Raw genomic sequence first — 16,609 nt, forward strand, 5'->3', positions numbered from 1 at the left:
TAGCTTTGTAAGAAACTGTCAAATATATATACCAAAGTGATGGTGCCATTTCGCATCCTGACCGGCAAAGAATGGGAGTTTCTGTTGTTGTTCATCTACATCTGCCTTAGCATTTAGTGTTACTGGTTTTGGATTTTAGCCATTCTAATAGGTGTGTAGTGGTATCTTGTTTTAACTTGCAATTCCCTAAAGACATACAGTGCTGAGCATCTTTTTTTAAAAATATTTTTTATTTTAACATAATCCCTATACCAAATGTAGGCCTCAAATTTATAATCTTGAGATCAAGAGTTGCACATTCCACTGAGTGAGCCAGCCAGATGCCCCATGGGCATCTTTTCATATTCTTTTTCCCACCTGTATATCTTCTTTGGGGAGTTGTTATTCACATCTTTCTCTCCTTTGTAAATTAGATTGTTTTCTTATTGTTGAGTTTTTAGTGCTCTTTGCATATTTTGGATATAAGTCCTTTATCAGATACATATTTTATAGATATTTTCTCCCACACTATGGCTTGTCTTTTCATTCTCTCTCTCTTTTTTTAAAGATTTTATTTATTTATTTGACAGAGAGAGATCACAAGTAGACAGAGAGGCAGGCAGAGAGATAGAGAGAGGAGGAAGCAGGCTCCCTGCTGAGCAGAGAGCCCAGTGCAGGACTCAATCCCAGGACCCTGAGATCATGACCTGAGCCAAAGGCAGCGGCCCAACCCACTGAGCCACCCAGGTGCCCCATATCTTTTCATTCTCTTAACAGTATCTTCCATAGAGCATAAATTTTGAATTTGAATGAAGTCCCCAATTATTTTCTTTGATGGGTCATGCTTTTTGTATTGTATCTAGATAGTCAGTACCAAACCCAAAGTCACCTAGACTTTTTCATATGTTATCTACTATAAGTATTTTAGTTTTGTGTTTTGCATTTAAATCCACTACCCAGGGGTTCCTGGCTGGCTCAGTCAGTCAAGCGTCTGCCTTTGGCTTGGGTCATAATCCCAGAGTCCTGGGATCAAGCCCCACAAACAGGCTCTCTGCTTAGTGGGGAGTCTGCTTCTCCCTCTGCCTTCCACTCCCCCTGCTTGTGCTCTGTCTCTCTCTGTCAGATAAATAAAATCCTCTTTAAAAATAATAAATAAATAATTCTATCCATTTCAAATTAATTTTTGTGAAAGGTGTAAGATCTGTGTCTAGGTTCTTTTTATTTGCTTATCTATAGATGTCTACTTGTTCCAGGGCTAGTTTTTGAAAAGACTATTCTCAATTGAATTGTCTTTGCTCCTTTGTCAAAAATCACTTGACAGGGGCGCCTGGGTGGCTCAGTGGGTTAGAGCCTCTGCCTTCGGCTCAGGTCATGATCCCAGGGTCCTGGGATCGAGCCCCACATTGGGCTCTCTGCTCAGCAGGGAGCCTGCTTTCTGCCCTCTCTCTGCCTGCCTCTCTGCCTACTTGTGGTCTCTGTCTGTCAAATTAATAAATAAAATCTTTTAAAAAAATCACTTGACAATATTTGTGTGAAAATATTTCTGGATTCTCTGGTCTGTTCTACTGATCTGTCTATTCTTTTACCAATGCCATTATTTTCTTAGTTACTATAGCTTCCTACTAAGTCTTGAAATTAGATAGTGTAAGTCCTCCAACTTTGTTATCCTTCAATATTTTATTGACTATTCTAGATATTTCATCTTTCCATAGAAACTTCAGAATTCAGGGTGCCTGGGTGGCTCAGTCGTTAAGCATCTGCCTTCAGCTCAGGTCATGATCCCAGGGTCCTGGGATCAAGCCCAGAGGCTTCTTGCTCTCCCTCTCCCATTCCCCCTGCTTGTGTTCCCTCTCCACTGTGTCTCTTTCTGTCAAATAAATAAATAATATCTTTAAAAAAATAACTATAGAATCAGTTTGTCAGCATCTACAGAATAACTGGCTGGGATTTTTATTGGGCTTGTGTTGAAGCTATAGATCAAATTGAAAAGGGGTAGTATCTGAACAATTTTGAGTCTTCTTATTCATGAGCACGAGTTCTATCTCCATTTATGTAGATCTTGTTTGATTTCCTTCATCAGCATTTTATAGTTTTCCTCATGTAGCTCTTGTACATTTTTTATTAGATTTATACCAAGCATTTCATATTTTTGGTGCTAATGTAAATGATATCATGGTTTTAAATTCAAATGCCCATTTTCCTTTTCTGCTATCCAGGAATGTACTTGACTTTTGTATATTAGCCTTATATCCTACAATTTTGCTATAATCACTTTCAAGTTCCAGTAGTAGTGTTTGGTTGATTCTGTTGGGATTTCCTGAATGGATAATCATACCATCAGCAAGCACAGTTTTATTTCTTCCTTCCCAATCTTTTTATTGCCTTTAAAAAAAAAAATCTAATTGCTTAAGAGAGGACTTCCTGTATGATATTAAATAGGAGTGATGAGAGGGGGCATCTTTATCTAGTTCCTGAGTATCTAGTTCCTAACACTAAGTATGATGTTAGCTGTAGGTGTTTGGCTGATATTCTTTATCAGGTTCAGGAAGTTCCCCTCTATTCCTAGTTCACTGAGAGTTTTTGTCATGCATGGGTATTGGCTTTTGTCGAATGTTTTTTTCTGAATCTATTGATATGGTCTTGTGATTTTTCTTCTTTAGCCTATTTCTGTAATGGATTATGTTAATTGATTTTGTGCCTTACATAACTAGAATAAATCCTGCTTGGTTGTAGTATGTATTTTTTAAAATGTTATTTATTTATTTGACAGACAGAGATCACAAGTACGGAGAGAGGCAGGCAGTGAGAGACGGAGAAGCAGGCTCCCTGCCGAGCAGAGAGCCCGACGTTGGGCTCCATCCCAGGACCCTGGGATCATGACCCGAGCCCAAGGCAGAGGCTCTAACCCACTGAGCCACCCAGGCGCCCCTAGTGTGTATTTTTTTTAATATATTGTTGGATTTGATTTGCCAGTATTTTGTTAAGGATTTTTGCATCTGTTTTGATGAGAGATACTGTGTATAGTCTTTCTTTCTTTTGGTTTCGGGATCAAGGTTATGCTGACCTCATAAAGTAAATATGCTTTTATTTTCTGGAGAAGATTTTTGGAAATTGGTATAATTTCTTTTTCTTAAATGCTTAGTAGAATTCATCATCTGGGTCTGATGCTTTCTCTTTTGGAAGATTATTAGTTATTGATTCATTTTCTTAAATAGAGACCATTCTATTCAAATTATCTACTTCTACTTATATGAGTTTTGACACATCATGTCTTTTGAAGAATTGTTTTATTTCATCTAAGTTATCAAATTTGTGGTCATAGAGTTGTTCCTAATATGCCTTTTTTTCTTCGTAATGTCCCTGGTGTCAGTCCTGATGGTTCCTCTTTTGTTTCTGATATTAGCAATTTGTGTCTTCTCTCTTTTTTCCTTGGTTGGCCTGGCTGGAAGTTTGTCAATTTTGTTAATCTTTTCAAAGAAACAGCTTTTGGTTTTGTTTATTTTTATCTGTTGATCTTCTGTTTTCATTTTCCTCTATTTCTGCTCTAATTTTTATTATTTATTTCTTCTACTTATTTTGATTCAATTTGTTCTTCATTTTCTAGTTTCCTAAGACGGAAGCTTAGATTATTGATTTTAGAGCTTTCTTCTTTCCTGACATATGCATTCTATCTTAGTGCAGCTATCTTTTTGTTACCGATTCCTAGTTGGTTTTTTTTTTTTTTAAGATTTTATTTATTTATTTATTTATTTGACACAGAGAGAGAGAGATCACAAGTAGGCAGAGAGGGAGGCGGGGGAGGGGGAGCATGCTCCCCCCAAGCAGAGAGCCCAGTGCGGGGCTTGATCCCAGGACCCTGAGATCATGACCTGAGCCGAAGGCAGAGGCTTAACCCACTGAGCCACCCAGGGGCCCCTGATTCCTAGTTTAATTGCATTGTGTCTGAAAGTATATACTGCATGATTTTTTTTCTTTAAGATTTTATTTATTTGAGAGAGAGAGGGTGTGAGATAGTGATTTCACAAACAGGGGAAGGGGTAGAGGGAGAAGCAGACTCCCCACTTAGCAGGAAGCTGAATGCGGGACTCGATTCCAGGACCCTGGGCTCATGACCTGAGCCAAAGGTAGAGGCTTAACCAACTAAACCACCCAGGCATCCTACTGCATGATTTCTACTCTTTAAATTGTGTAAAGTGTGTTTTATGGCCCAGAATGTGGTCTCTCTTGGAGACTGTTCCATATGAGCTTGAGAAAAATGTATTCTGCTGTTGTTGAAATAATCTATAAATGTCAGTGAAGTCCAGTTGATGGTGATGGTGCTTTTCAGTTTAACTATATCCTCATTCATTTTCTGCCTGCCATCTGTCAATTACAGATAGAGGAGGATTGAAGTCTCTAACTGTAATATTCGATTTTTCTATTAATTTTTGCCATCCTGTCATTTTGCCTTATGTATTTTGGTGTTCTGTTCACATTTGTACTATGCAAATAGTCTCTAATTTTAATTTCTTCTCTTTTTGATTATAAGTGAGATTGAATTTTATATATATAGCAGCTGTTTGTTTTTCCTATGTTCTGATCAGTTTGTGTTCTTTTTTTTTATGCTCTGTTGTAGGGTTTTGTTTTGTTTTTTTAACAGACTTTAAGTGTAGGTTTCCTTTTGTTTGTTTTCCCTGGATTGTGATGAGTCCTTTCTGTCATTGTCATCGAGGGAAAGCTTTATTGTCTGGCTTCCATATATGCAATCTCTTTTCTTATTTATGTGTTTTTGTCTTTTTAAGATAGATTTTTTTTTTCATTTTTAGTGTCACCCACAACTTCAGTTATGCTTTCACTGCCTTGAATGATTTTAGTACTGCTGTTGTTTTCTCTTGTTTCCCTGTTATCTTCTCTTAGTGTAACAAAAGCAAGTCACGTTGTCAGGGCTTGAATCCTGCCTCCAATACTTACTAGTCAGCCTTAAGGAAGTTACCTGTCCCCTCTCAACTTCCTCAGTTATAAAATGGGAACAATAATAATAGTATGCAGTCATGGTGTCCTTGTGCAAATTAAGTGAGTTCATGGGACGCCAGGATGGCTCCATTGGTTAGGCATCTGACTCTTGTTTTTGACTCAGTCATGATCTTGGGGTTGAGCTTGAACCCCACATTGGGCTCCACACTCAGTGTGGAATCTGTTTGAGATCCTCTCCCTCTGTCCTTCCCCCATTCATGCTCACTTTCTCTCTCAAATAAATGAATAAAATAAACTTTAAATGAGTTAACACATGTAAATACATTTAGAATAAAAGCATGACATATAGAAAGTTAAATATTAGCGATTTCTGCTGCTGTCTTTTCATCACCATTCTCATCTCTATTAGCTCATCCATCTTCCTTTTTTAAATCTCATCTTGCATTTTTATCTTAGCCTCCTTGTAGCTTTTTTTTTTTTTCTTTTGGCTGTTTAATTTTTTTAAATGGTGTCTTTTTGTATTCTATTTAGGACTCCAAACAGTTTCCTGAAATTTGGTTTTGAGTCTTACATTAAGCAAGGTGCAGAGGTATACTCTTCAGGTATAATCTCCATATTATATTCCTTTACATTGCAGCATTTTTTTCACAGTTATTTTATACGTTCCTCATCCTTCCAGATCAATCTGTTCGTGCTTTGTGTCCATAAAGATGATGCACGAAGTAAACTTGACCCCATTCTTGGCCCTCTTTGTGACAACATCTTTCCTTTCCTTCTGCAGCTAGGGGGCTGGTGATGTGTCCAGTTCCCACTCAGTTTCTAGGTAACTTTGCCCTGTATTATCTGTCTATTGTTATGGCCTTGCTTCTCACTCCACATCCTTCTCAACTGCTATAAGAAAAACAGTAATTTCCACATGTACTACAAATTGGCTTCTTCGTATACCTTCTTTTGCAGCAACTACTTTACTTAAAATTAAGCAAGTTTGGTTCTGAAAAGGCCATTCATAAGACTACAGTGACACCTTGCAAGTGATCAGTACAAATTTTCCACAGAAAGTTAAGCTTCATTCTTCAACATGGTAAACATACATCTCTCTTTCTTCTAGCTTTCCAAATTCTCCCTGCTTTTGGACATGATTAGGGTAAATAATATTCATATAGCACTTTTTATTTTTTAGAGAGATTTATTCATTTATTTTAGGGAGAAAGGGAGAGAGAGCATGTGTGCGCACAGGGGTGGGGTATGGAGAGGGAGAGAGAGTCTTTTTTTTTTTTTTAAGATTTTATTTATTTATTTATTTGACAGAGAGAAATCACAAGTAGATGGAGAGGCAGGCAGAGAGAGACAGAGGGAAGCAGGCTCCCCACTGAGCAAAGAGCCCGATGCGGGACTCGATCCCAGCACCCTGAGATCATGACCTGAGCCGAAGGCAGCGGCTTAACCCACTGAGCCACCCAGGCGCCCAGAGAGAGAGTCTTAAGCAGACTCCCTTCTGAGCACGGAAACCAACACAGGGCTCCACTTCATGACTCTGAGCCAAAACCAAGAGTCAGATGCTTAACTAACTGCACAACCCAGGTGCCCACTTATAACACTTTTAAAATAACCCCAGATGCTGTAAACTCTGCTCTAGAGTAAGAACAATCGAATGGCCAACATCCAATGTCCACGCATGATCAACCAATGCCATCTGTTGGAGGCAGCCTTTTCTATTTGTTTCATCTGTGAACATTCTAGAAAAGGGAAATTCCTCGACAGAGGGCCATCTGTGACTCTTTACTCTGGAAGGCCATATCTCACTGAATCTAAGGTGCTCTGCCTGACTCCTCCTTACTCATTATGGACTGGGAACCTGCTGCCCCTCACAGCTAGAGAAAGATGGCCTGGTGAGGAGAAAATGAGACAGTTCTCCCAGATTAATACCTGGCAGCGCAACAGTTTTCTGTGTGGATTGTAACCTGACTCTGGCGTCTAAGTGGCCTCCGTTGCCTTTTCTCATGCAATATTTTGGGGTAAGATTTCCCATTCCAGCTGTAAACTCTGCTTGGATTTTTTTTTCAGGTTTTTTTTTTTCCCCCAATGACATCATTCCACTTCTTTCTCTTGTGCCTTAATAAGTATTTTAGTTTGAAATTTCAAAGCTCCTAGCCAGAACCCATTTGAATCAAAAGACATGTTTCAAGTACTAAGTATGCCTTTTCTATATATAACAACTTTATGGAGGTATAATTTACATACCATAAAATTATCCCATGTAAGTGTACAAATCAGTGGCTTTTTAGTAAATTTGCATAGTTGTGCAACTGTCACCATAATCCAATTTCAGAACATTTTCATCACCCTGGTAAGATCCTTCAGGCCCATTTTCAATTCATCCTTGTTCCCATTTTTAGCCTCAGGCAACCACTCACCTGCTCTCTGTATATTTGCTTTTTTCAGATATTTCATATGTATGAAATCATGGAGTAAGAGACCTCTTACTCTGAGTATACTTTCTTTATTACCACCTTAAAAAGCTTAGAATGCCTTTTTAGCTTTCCTCAAGGACACGGGTTAAAATTCTCCTGATTAGAGCTCCAGGGAGGCCTCCCCTGACCTTACAGGACATTGCATTCTAGATTTTTCATGCTCTGGAGTTGTGGGATAAGTGGACTTCTGAGACAAATGCTGGTGGAACTACATGGGGGAGCATATATGAAGGAAAGCAAACAGGCCTTTGAGGAGTCTCTCAAGGTTGGGTTCACGTAATCTGACATGGATCCTTGTTTGTCAACCCAGAGATTTATTTGTCCAAAAAAGTGCTAACTGTCCCTTTTTTCGCCCATTCACTGTGTGCCCTTTGAAAACTTACTTCAGGGGTGCCCGGGTGGCTCAGTGGGTGAAAGCTTCTGCCTTCAGCTCTGGTCATGATCCCAGGGTCCTGGGATTGAGCTCCTCTGCTTAGCAGGGAGCCTCTTTCCTCCTCTCTCTCTGCCTGACTCTCTGCCTACTTGTGATCTCCGTCAGATAAATAAATAAAATCTTAAAAAAAAAAGAAAGAAAGAAAGAAAGAGAACTTACTTCATTGTTGAAAATTTACCTTATTCTCTCAAGTGCCACAGAGGAGCACAGACTGAAGTAGGGCATGGTCAGAGGGAATAGAATTACCTGGATTTCTACTATTACTACTCTTCTCTCCTTCCTGCCCTCATAGCTGCACCAGAGTTTGGGTTAAAAATCACAGTGCAGAGTGAACCAGAGACCTAGAGCTCAACCGTCTTCAGTGCCTATCTGTGCTCATCTACGCTGCGTGTTTGACATATGTATCTCATTACCTTCTACAGTGATTTTCTGAGCTTGACATGAAATCAGGCCCATATTATGGGTATACAAATGGTAACCTTAGCCAAGGTCACATAGCCAGTAAATCTAATTTTACTCAGTTGAACTTTTTCTGTTTGGCCTTAATGTTCCTGTATCAAGCCATAAACTAGCTCTAGCTAAATCCTATCAGCTAAAGAAGGGAGACAAATGCTTTTCTGATTCATGCTTTTAGAGTCTCCTTTTTTAATTCTAAAAAAAAAAAAAAAAATCAATTCCATTAAGTAAAAATGACCAAAAAGTATCTTTGTCCATATTACCCTGTCACAAGTGTTTCAGTTTTCAAAGATTTTCTCTGTCTTGCCCACCTGATTTCAGCTCTCTAGTTACCATATGGCATATTTTTATTCTATTTTCATCTGTCATTCTTTTGTTTTTAAGATTGTCTGTTTGAGAGAGAGGGAGAGACCACTAGTCAAGGGAAGGGGGGCACAGAGGGAGAAGCAGACTCCCCTCTAAGCAGGGAGCCCAAAGTGGGGCTCCATCTCAGGACCCTGAGATCATGACCTGAACTGAAGGTAGATGCTTAACTGACTGACTGAGCCACCCAGGTGCCCTGATCTGTCATTGTTTCTTAAATGCATTTTTTATGTTAATACTTAGTTTTTGCAAAATAATCCATTCATCTCATAAGACATAATTTTGACTGGTCTCCTAATGTGAGACATGTAAATTATTTCCAAATTTTTTGCTATCACAGATGGTGCTGCATACTCATGTATAGAGATTATTTTCATTGTGAATTATTTTCTTATGATAAATTCCCAGAAGTGGGATTTCTGACTTAGACTACAGAACATTTTTGTAGCTCTGTAAGCATAATGCCAGATTGCTTTCTAAAAGTGTTATGCCAGATTAACTTCTAGGTAAAGCTGCAGAGTGATGTAGGATAACAGAGCTCTCTCCTTTAATACCTAATGAAATAAACAAAATCAACAACAACATAATTACGCTCCCTCTCTCTCTAAAAAAAAAAAAAAAAAAGAAATCTTACCATTTGCAACAGCTGCAACAGCTAGGGAAAATGATTGATTCTATAAACATCCTGATTCTCTAAACATTGAAAAGTAGTGGACAAGAAGAGAAACATAAGATCTGATATGCTGCATTTCCCAGCCCAGAACCCACCACACCACACTGTTCTAAGAGCAATGTTGGGAGGAATGGTGGTGAGTTGACAAAATCCTGAGAGTTCCCACTGGTCATGACCACTGTGGAGAGAAGTGGATTACAGTGGAGCCTGTTGATGCAAACAATGTCAAAGAGAAACCTTTGGACATGAAGCCCCTGCTTCATAGGGAAGTGCCATTGGGAATTGCAAATCAATAACACAGTGAAATACCACTTCACAGCCAGGCTGAGAATAATAAAAAAACATGGAAAACAACAAGTGTTGGTGAGAACATGGGAAAATTGGAACCCTCACATATGTAAGGGAAATGTAGATAGTACAGCAGTGTTGGAAAGCAATATTTGGTAATTCCTCAAAACTTAAACAGAGCTACTATATGACCCAGCAGTTCCACTCCTAGGTATATGCCCAAGAAAAACAAAAACATTGGTCCACACAGAAAGTTGTACATGAATGTTCATAGCAGCATTATTCATAATGGCCAAAAAGCACAATCCAAATTTCCATCAACAGTTGAATAAATGAATAAAATAGAGTATATCCATACAATGGAATATTCTTTAACAATAAAAAGAAGTGAAGTAATAATAATAGATGCTAAAACATTTTAAGAATGAGCTTTAAAAATGTCATTATGAGGGATGCCTGGGTGGCTCAGTTGGTTAAGTGTCTGACTCTTGATCTCAGCTCAGGTCTTGCTCTCAGGGCTGTGAGTTCAAGTCCCATATTGGGTTCCACACTGGGAATGGAGTCTACTCTTAAAAAAAAAAAAAAAAAGCAGGTTTGACATTGAGACAGTGTAAGTAAATATTGGGGCTTTGTGTTTGCTGAGTCCCCTAATATTGGTCACACAGATACTTTCAACACTACTTCCTGAAATAAGTGAATGTGTTAATCAATTAGAAAAATTAAGTAAAAAATTTTTAAAAACATATAGATAAGTAGATTGATTGATATATTGAACATGGAGTAAAAGAAGGTAGTCACAAAATAACATATATTATATGATTTCATTTACATGAAATTTCCAGAATAGACAAATCTATAGAGACTGTAGATCAGTGGTTGCCTAGTGCTGGAATTGGAGGGGGAGATGAGGGATAACAGCTAAAAGATATTGGGTATCTTTTCCATATAATGAAATGACTTAAAATTGGTTATAGTAATGGCTGCACAACTATGCATGTTAGTACATCACATATACATATATTTTTTAGTAAATCATTGATATGAGTGATTTTTATCTCAATAAAACTGTCTTTTCAAAGTTTATAGATGAGGTGATAAAACAGAATTAGAGGAAAAGAGGGATTAAAAACCAAAGAAACAGGTGTGCACCTGAGTGGCTGAGTCAGTTAAGGGTCCAATTCTTGATTTCAACTCGGGTCATAATTTCAGGGTCATGAGATCGTGTGGAGCTTACTTGGGGTTCTCTCTGTTCCTTTCCCTCTGTCCCCTCCCTCTCACCACTCCCTCCCCACCAGGTTACACACACTCCCTCTCTTTCTAAAAAAAAGAAAGAAAGAAATATTACCATTTGCAATGATGTGGATAGAACTAGAGGGTATTATATCAAGTAAAATAAGTCAAGCAGAGAAAGACAATTATATGATTTCACTCATGTGGAATTTAAGAAACAAAACAGCAGATCAGGGAGGGAAGAAAAAAGACAAAATCAGAGAGGGAGACAAACCATAAGAAACTTTTTTTTTGAAGATTTTATCTATTTGCTTGACAGAGAGAGATCACAAATAGGCAGAGAGGCAGGCAGAGAGAGAGGGGGAAGCAGGCTCCCCGCTGAGCAGAGAGCCCGATGCGGGACTCGATCCCAGCACCCTGGCATCATGACCTGAGCCTAAGGCAGAGGCTTTAACCCACTGAGCCACCCAGGCACCCCAAGAAACTCTTAAGTAGAGAAAATAAACAGGGTTCCTGAAGGGGGTGGGAGGTGGAGAGATGGGGTAACTGGGGGACGACATTAAGGAGGGCATGTGATGTAATGAGTAGTGGATGTTATATACAACTGAGGAATCACTGAACTCTACCTCTGAGACTGTTAATACACTATATGCTAATTGAATTTAAATAAATTTAAAATAAAGAAAAACCAAAGGAACAAATTGACAACGAAACAATACCATTAATGATCTAATAAATACATTAAGAATAGCAAGGAATAAAGTATAGACATCTCATAAATGACTTAGAGGGAAGGATTGAGAGTACTACACTTACTATACAAGAAAATTCAAATACATTAAAGTGATTATCAATAATATGATTGATATGGAGGCCAAACAATGCTAACCCAGTAAATAGTATAGACACTATATACCAAAAAAAAAGAGAGAAATTGTTCCTAAAATGAACATCTGCTTTAGCAAATTATGAGCATGCCATGTTTCGAGAAAAACTGATACAGATAATTGACCAAAAGACATAGGCTGAATAAATGATTGGGCTTACAGATAAAAGAGATTGTATCACACATGTAGGTAAGGAAACAAAGTCAGTTAAGGGGGAGGATCTGATGGATCTCACACGTCCACACAGCAACTTCGTGCACAGGGAAACGTAAGGGAACAGTCAGACGTTAGAGGAAAAGAAAATGTGAAATGAGAATTCACTCTCAGCCAAGTCACTGTTCAAAAACAAAATCAGCCGACCGATATTACCGAACTTGCAAGAACTTAGAGAATGAAGCCCCTATCAGTCCCTTCTTGGGGAAAAAAAAAAGAAAGAAAGAAAGAAAAGAAATCAGCCAACTAACCAATCAGTCAAAATAAAGAACTGTTGAATGGTCTGTGGTAGAAGCCATAAATTTCTGCATTGACTCTATTGAAATATAGACCTCAGAATAAGGAATGGGAGAATTATGGTTCTCCTCCACAACAAAAGGCACCAGAGGAGGGGAGATGGAAGGAAGAGTGAGTTAATCACCTCAGAGCTTACAACCGAATCAATGAAATTGATCTAATGTTGAGTCACTTGAATTTACAAATGAAATGTAATGTCAGGATTTGCTTCAAAATACTCCAGACAAAGAAGAAAGAAAAGGAAAGGGAGAGGAAGGGAGGTAAATGAATATGGTGATGGTTGGTGGTGGGAACGTGGATGAGACAAGAATAGCAAAATGCTATTATTGAAGCCAGGTAATGGGTACAGGGCACTTTATTATACTATTCTCCTCACTTTCGTGTCTTTAATGTGAATTTTTTGCATGATAAGTTAAAATACAATCAGAGTAGGACTAAATGATTTTTTAAAAGCATAATAACTTTAATCCCATTATACTTAAAATTATTCTTTAATTAAGAAGCATCATGGGGGTGCCTGGGTGGCTCAGTGGGTTAAAGCCTCTGCCTTCAGCTCAGGTCATGATCTCAGGGTCCTGGGATCGAGTCCCGCATCGGGCTCTCTGCTCAGCGGGGAGCCTGCTTCCTCCTCTCTCTGTCTACTTCTGATCTGTCTCTGTCAAAGAAATGAATAAAATCTTTAAAAAAAAAAAAAAAAAAAGAAGCATCATGTGGCTCCTGGTCGGCTCAGTTAGCAGAGCATGCAACTCTCAATCGTGGGGTCAGGAGTTCAAGCCGCATGCTGGGTGTGGAGATTTTTTTTTTTTCTGAGAGAGAGAAAGAGCATGCACACATGCACACACAAGTTGGGGGAGGGACAGAGGGAGAGCCAGAAACCTAAGCATTTTTCATCCTCAACACCGAGCCTGACATGGGGCTTAATCTCCAATCCCTGAGATCATGACCTGAGCCAAAATCAAGAGTCAGACACCTAACCCACTGAGCCATCCAGGGGCCCCCAAAGATTATTTTTCTTAAAAAAAAAAAAAAAAAAAGTTTGTTATGTTGGTGATGGTTAAAATTTGAATAAAGATTTTTTTAAGTGTCTTGCTAAGAGAATAGATCTTAAAAGTTCTCATCACAAGAAAAAAAAATTTGTAAGTGTATATGGAGACGAATGTTAGCAAGACTTATTGTGGTGATCATTTCACAGAATATACAAATATCGAATCATTATGTTGTACATCTGAAACTATTATATGTCAATCATACCTCAATTTTTTTTTCAAAGAGCATCTTTTAGGAACTAATATCTCTTATAGTAAATCATGATTTATCTGAAGTTCAGTAAGTCCTTCAGTTTTACTTCAGTTTTTATTCTCCTTTTCTTCTGCTAGAGTTAAATGTAATAAAATTTAACATCTTTATTTTTTAATAGTTTAATATATATATCATATACAATAATTTTGATATGTGATATGTAAGTATATAATATATGTGATCCTATCCTTACCAAATCCTTACTTCCATCTGTCCTTCCGTGTTCAATGTGTTTGTATGCCTAAAAAGAAAGCCAGAGAGGTGCCTGGGTGGCTCAGTGGGTTAAGCCTCTGCCTTCGGCTCAGGTCATGATCCCGGGGTCCTGGGATCAAGCCCTGCATCAGGCTTTCTGCTCAGCAGAGAGCCTGCTTCCTTCTCTCTCTCTTTGCCTGCCTCTCTGCTAACTTATGATCTCTCTTTTTCTCTCTGTCAAATAAATAAATAAAATCTTTAAATTAAAAAAAAGAAAGAAAGAAAGCCAGAAGGATTGCCATCAAAAGTTATTTTGGGGGGGTACCTGGGCGGCTCAGTGGGTTAAGCCGCTGCCTTCGGTTCAGGTCATCATCTCAGGGTCCTGGGATCGAGCCCCGCATCAGGCTCTCTGCTCAGCTGGGAGCCTGCTTCCCCCTCTCTCTCTGCCTGCCTCTCTGCCTACTTATGATCCCTCTCTTTCTGTCAAATAAATAAAAATCTTCTTAAAAAAAAGTTATTGATTTATTGCCTATCATGTTTTATACAATTAAGTTACTACTCTTTAAAAGCTATTTTTCCAGTTTATACAGTTATCATTAATGTGTCATCACAGCTCTGTCAGTATTGGTAGTTACACATCTGATGCCTCTGGCTGAGGTGGCAAAATACCTGAAGTATGAAATGTAAACCCTTGGCGAGCTAATGACCTGTTCTGTGTCTTTTAATCCAGGAAGCATCTATGATTTTTATTTCCTCAAGCAAGGTAGTGGACATTGGTACACATGGACAGACTATATCACCAAAGAGGAGGAACGTATCCCAGCTAATGCAAAGGTAAAAAAAAAAAAAAAATGTGGAGGGAGATTTGCCATGGAGCTTTGGTTTCTAAAATTGCCTGAATTTTCTCTTAGGTGGAGTAATTGATGTCAGTTCTCTATTAGCATTTATAAGAACTTCCTTTTTTAAAATTTTATTTATTTATTGGACAGACAGAGATCACAAGTAGGCAGAGAGGCAGGCAGAGAGAGAGGAGGAAGCAGGCTCCCTGCGGAGTAGAGAGCCCGATGCAGGGCTCGATCCCAGGACCCTGAGATCATGACAGGGTCATGAGCTGAAGGCAGAGCTTTAACCCACTGAGCCACCCAGGCGCCCCTATAAGAACTTTCTTTAGAAAAAGTTTCAAACTTGAGCTGGATCAGCCTTCAAAAGCATGGACTTTAGAATTAGAGGACCTCAGATTCCTTACTCAACCTTCACACTCTCTGCCTCAGTTTACTCAATGACACAGTAGCAGAAAAAATGAAGAAGGGTGTTTGCGAGAATTGATGTCATTCTACATGAACACATGGCATGCATTATGTGCTGGATCCGGGTTGGCTGCTGTTCTGATGATGAGCATTGCCGTGGGGTTAGCAGCCAATGCCAGGTGGTCATTGGTCTTATCTCTCAGACATCTCAGCCAAAAAAAAGATCATTTTCTTCAAAATTCCCAAAGAAGGTTTCCTTGATGAGAATTCTTAGAGAAACAGGTCTGATTAATGGGTTTTCTGGTTAACAGATGAGTCAGCTACAACTCCTGCTCGTTTCCCTGTGGAAAATTTGCCTTTGTTAGTAGTATCTCGTGGACGTACTTTTCTTTTTCTGGAGGTGGTTGGAGACCATTCAGGCCCCAAATGGAGTGGCGGAGAGTGAATGGAAAAGTGGAAACGTTGACAATCAAGTCAGACAGCTGGCAGGACCACAGCTGCTCCTGAAGATGGTGTGATAAGCGGAGGTGGATGTGTGCTGAATCCAGGACCCACTCTGGGGGCTGAGTGTTGTGCAGAAGCCCCAAGCACACAGGTCCAAAACTTTAATTCTCCTTAAAGAGCTTTGTCACCTGAACTCCAGAGGTCTGAAACCGTGCTGAATTCATGCAAATAAGAGAGTTCAATGCAGAGAAGATTTTAAGATCTGCTGAAAATTTTCCCCTTGTCAAACAAGTGTTCTTGTCTCTGAAACCCAATTTGCTTTAAACTCCATCTTGGTAGCAAAATAAGCATCTTGTGCCAGTTCCTGCACTCAGAACCCCTTACCAGCTACATGGCTTTAGTCAAGTGAGCCAAAAATTCTCCAGCCTCATAGGATTCCTGGTTAAAACTGCCGAGAATAGTATAGGGAAAACCTTCATAGCTCAGCACCCCTTCTCTTCATCAATACATCAATTCCTGCTCTGCCTGTTCCTTTTCCTTTGAGCAAATTACTTGTCAGAAGAAGCCCAGCTTTTTTCTACCAGTATACACAAAGTTGCCATATTGCATAAACTCAGTTGGTACCATTGACATTATGATCTAGATTTGCTTTAGGGGCATCACTTACATAAACCACAGTGTGAATGATGCTTTCTGGACTTGTGCAAACAGTGGCTCCATGCTGGCGCCTTCCAGCCTAGACATACAAAGGAGATGTCAGCGTATGATAGACATCTTCCATTCCCTTCCTCTGTTTCCATGGAGGAACCAAATGTCGCCAAATGGTTGATGACAGGGTTCAGGTTCAGAGAAGCCAAATTAAGGTAAGGTATTCCACTCAAAGTAATAGGGATTCCAGGAGCCCAAGACCAAGCCCTTAGATTCTATCTGGGGTCTGAATAACAGGAAAAGTGTCGTAATCCCCATATTGGAAAACAAGTTTAAATGGGGATGGCTCCTAGAACCAAGCATCTGAGTGTTGGAAAAAGCAGATCAGAAATAAGTACAGGGAGTAGGGGCTGAGGATCACACCCCACCCTCCCAAGCCAGGAAGTAGGATGACATGAGAAGTGGACCTTGCCTGGGGCGAGGCAGACAAGTTGATTCAGAGCAATGATCTCGGGGGGCAATAGCTTGAGACTGAT

The 16,609-nt window shown here is 39.3% G+C and overlaps 1 protein-coding gene across 4 annotated transcripts in view; it reads left to right on the plus strand.

The window, feature by feature from the left end:
* DNAH3 (dynein axonemal heavy chain 3) overlaps positions 1-16,609 on the plus strand; it is a 176,096-nt gene that overhangs the window by 110,063 nt on the left and 49,424 nt on the right. For all 4 annotated transcript variants that reach the window (XM_082714819.1, XM_082714822.1, XM_082714821.1 and 1 more), the window contains one exon: positions 14,465-14,568. In XM_082714819.1, the coding sequence (XP_082570945.1) occupies positions 14,465-14,568 (104 nt within the window). The remainder of the gene's footprint in view (positions 1-14,464; positions 14,569-16,609) is intronic.

This window comes from Mustela nivalis (assembly GCF_964662115.1).
Source record: "Mustela nivalis genome assembly, chromosome: 19".
NCBI classification, from domain to species: Eukaryota; Metazoa; Chordata; class Mammalia; order Carnivora; family Mustelidae; genus Mustela; species Mustela nivalis.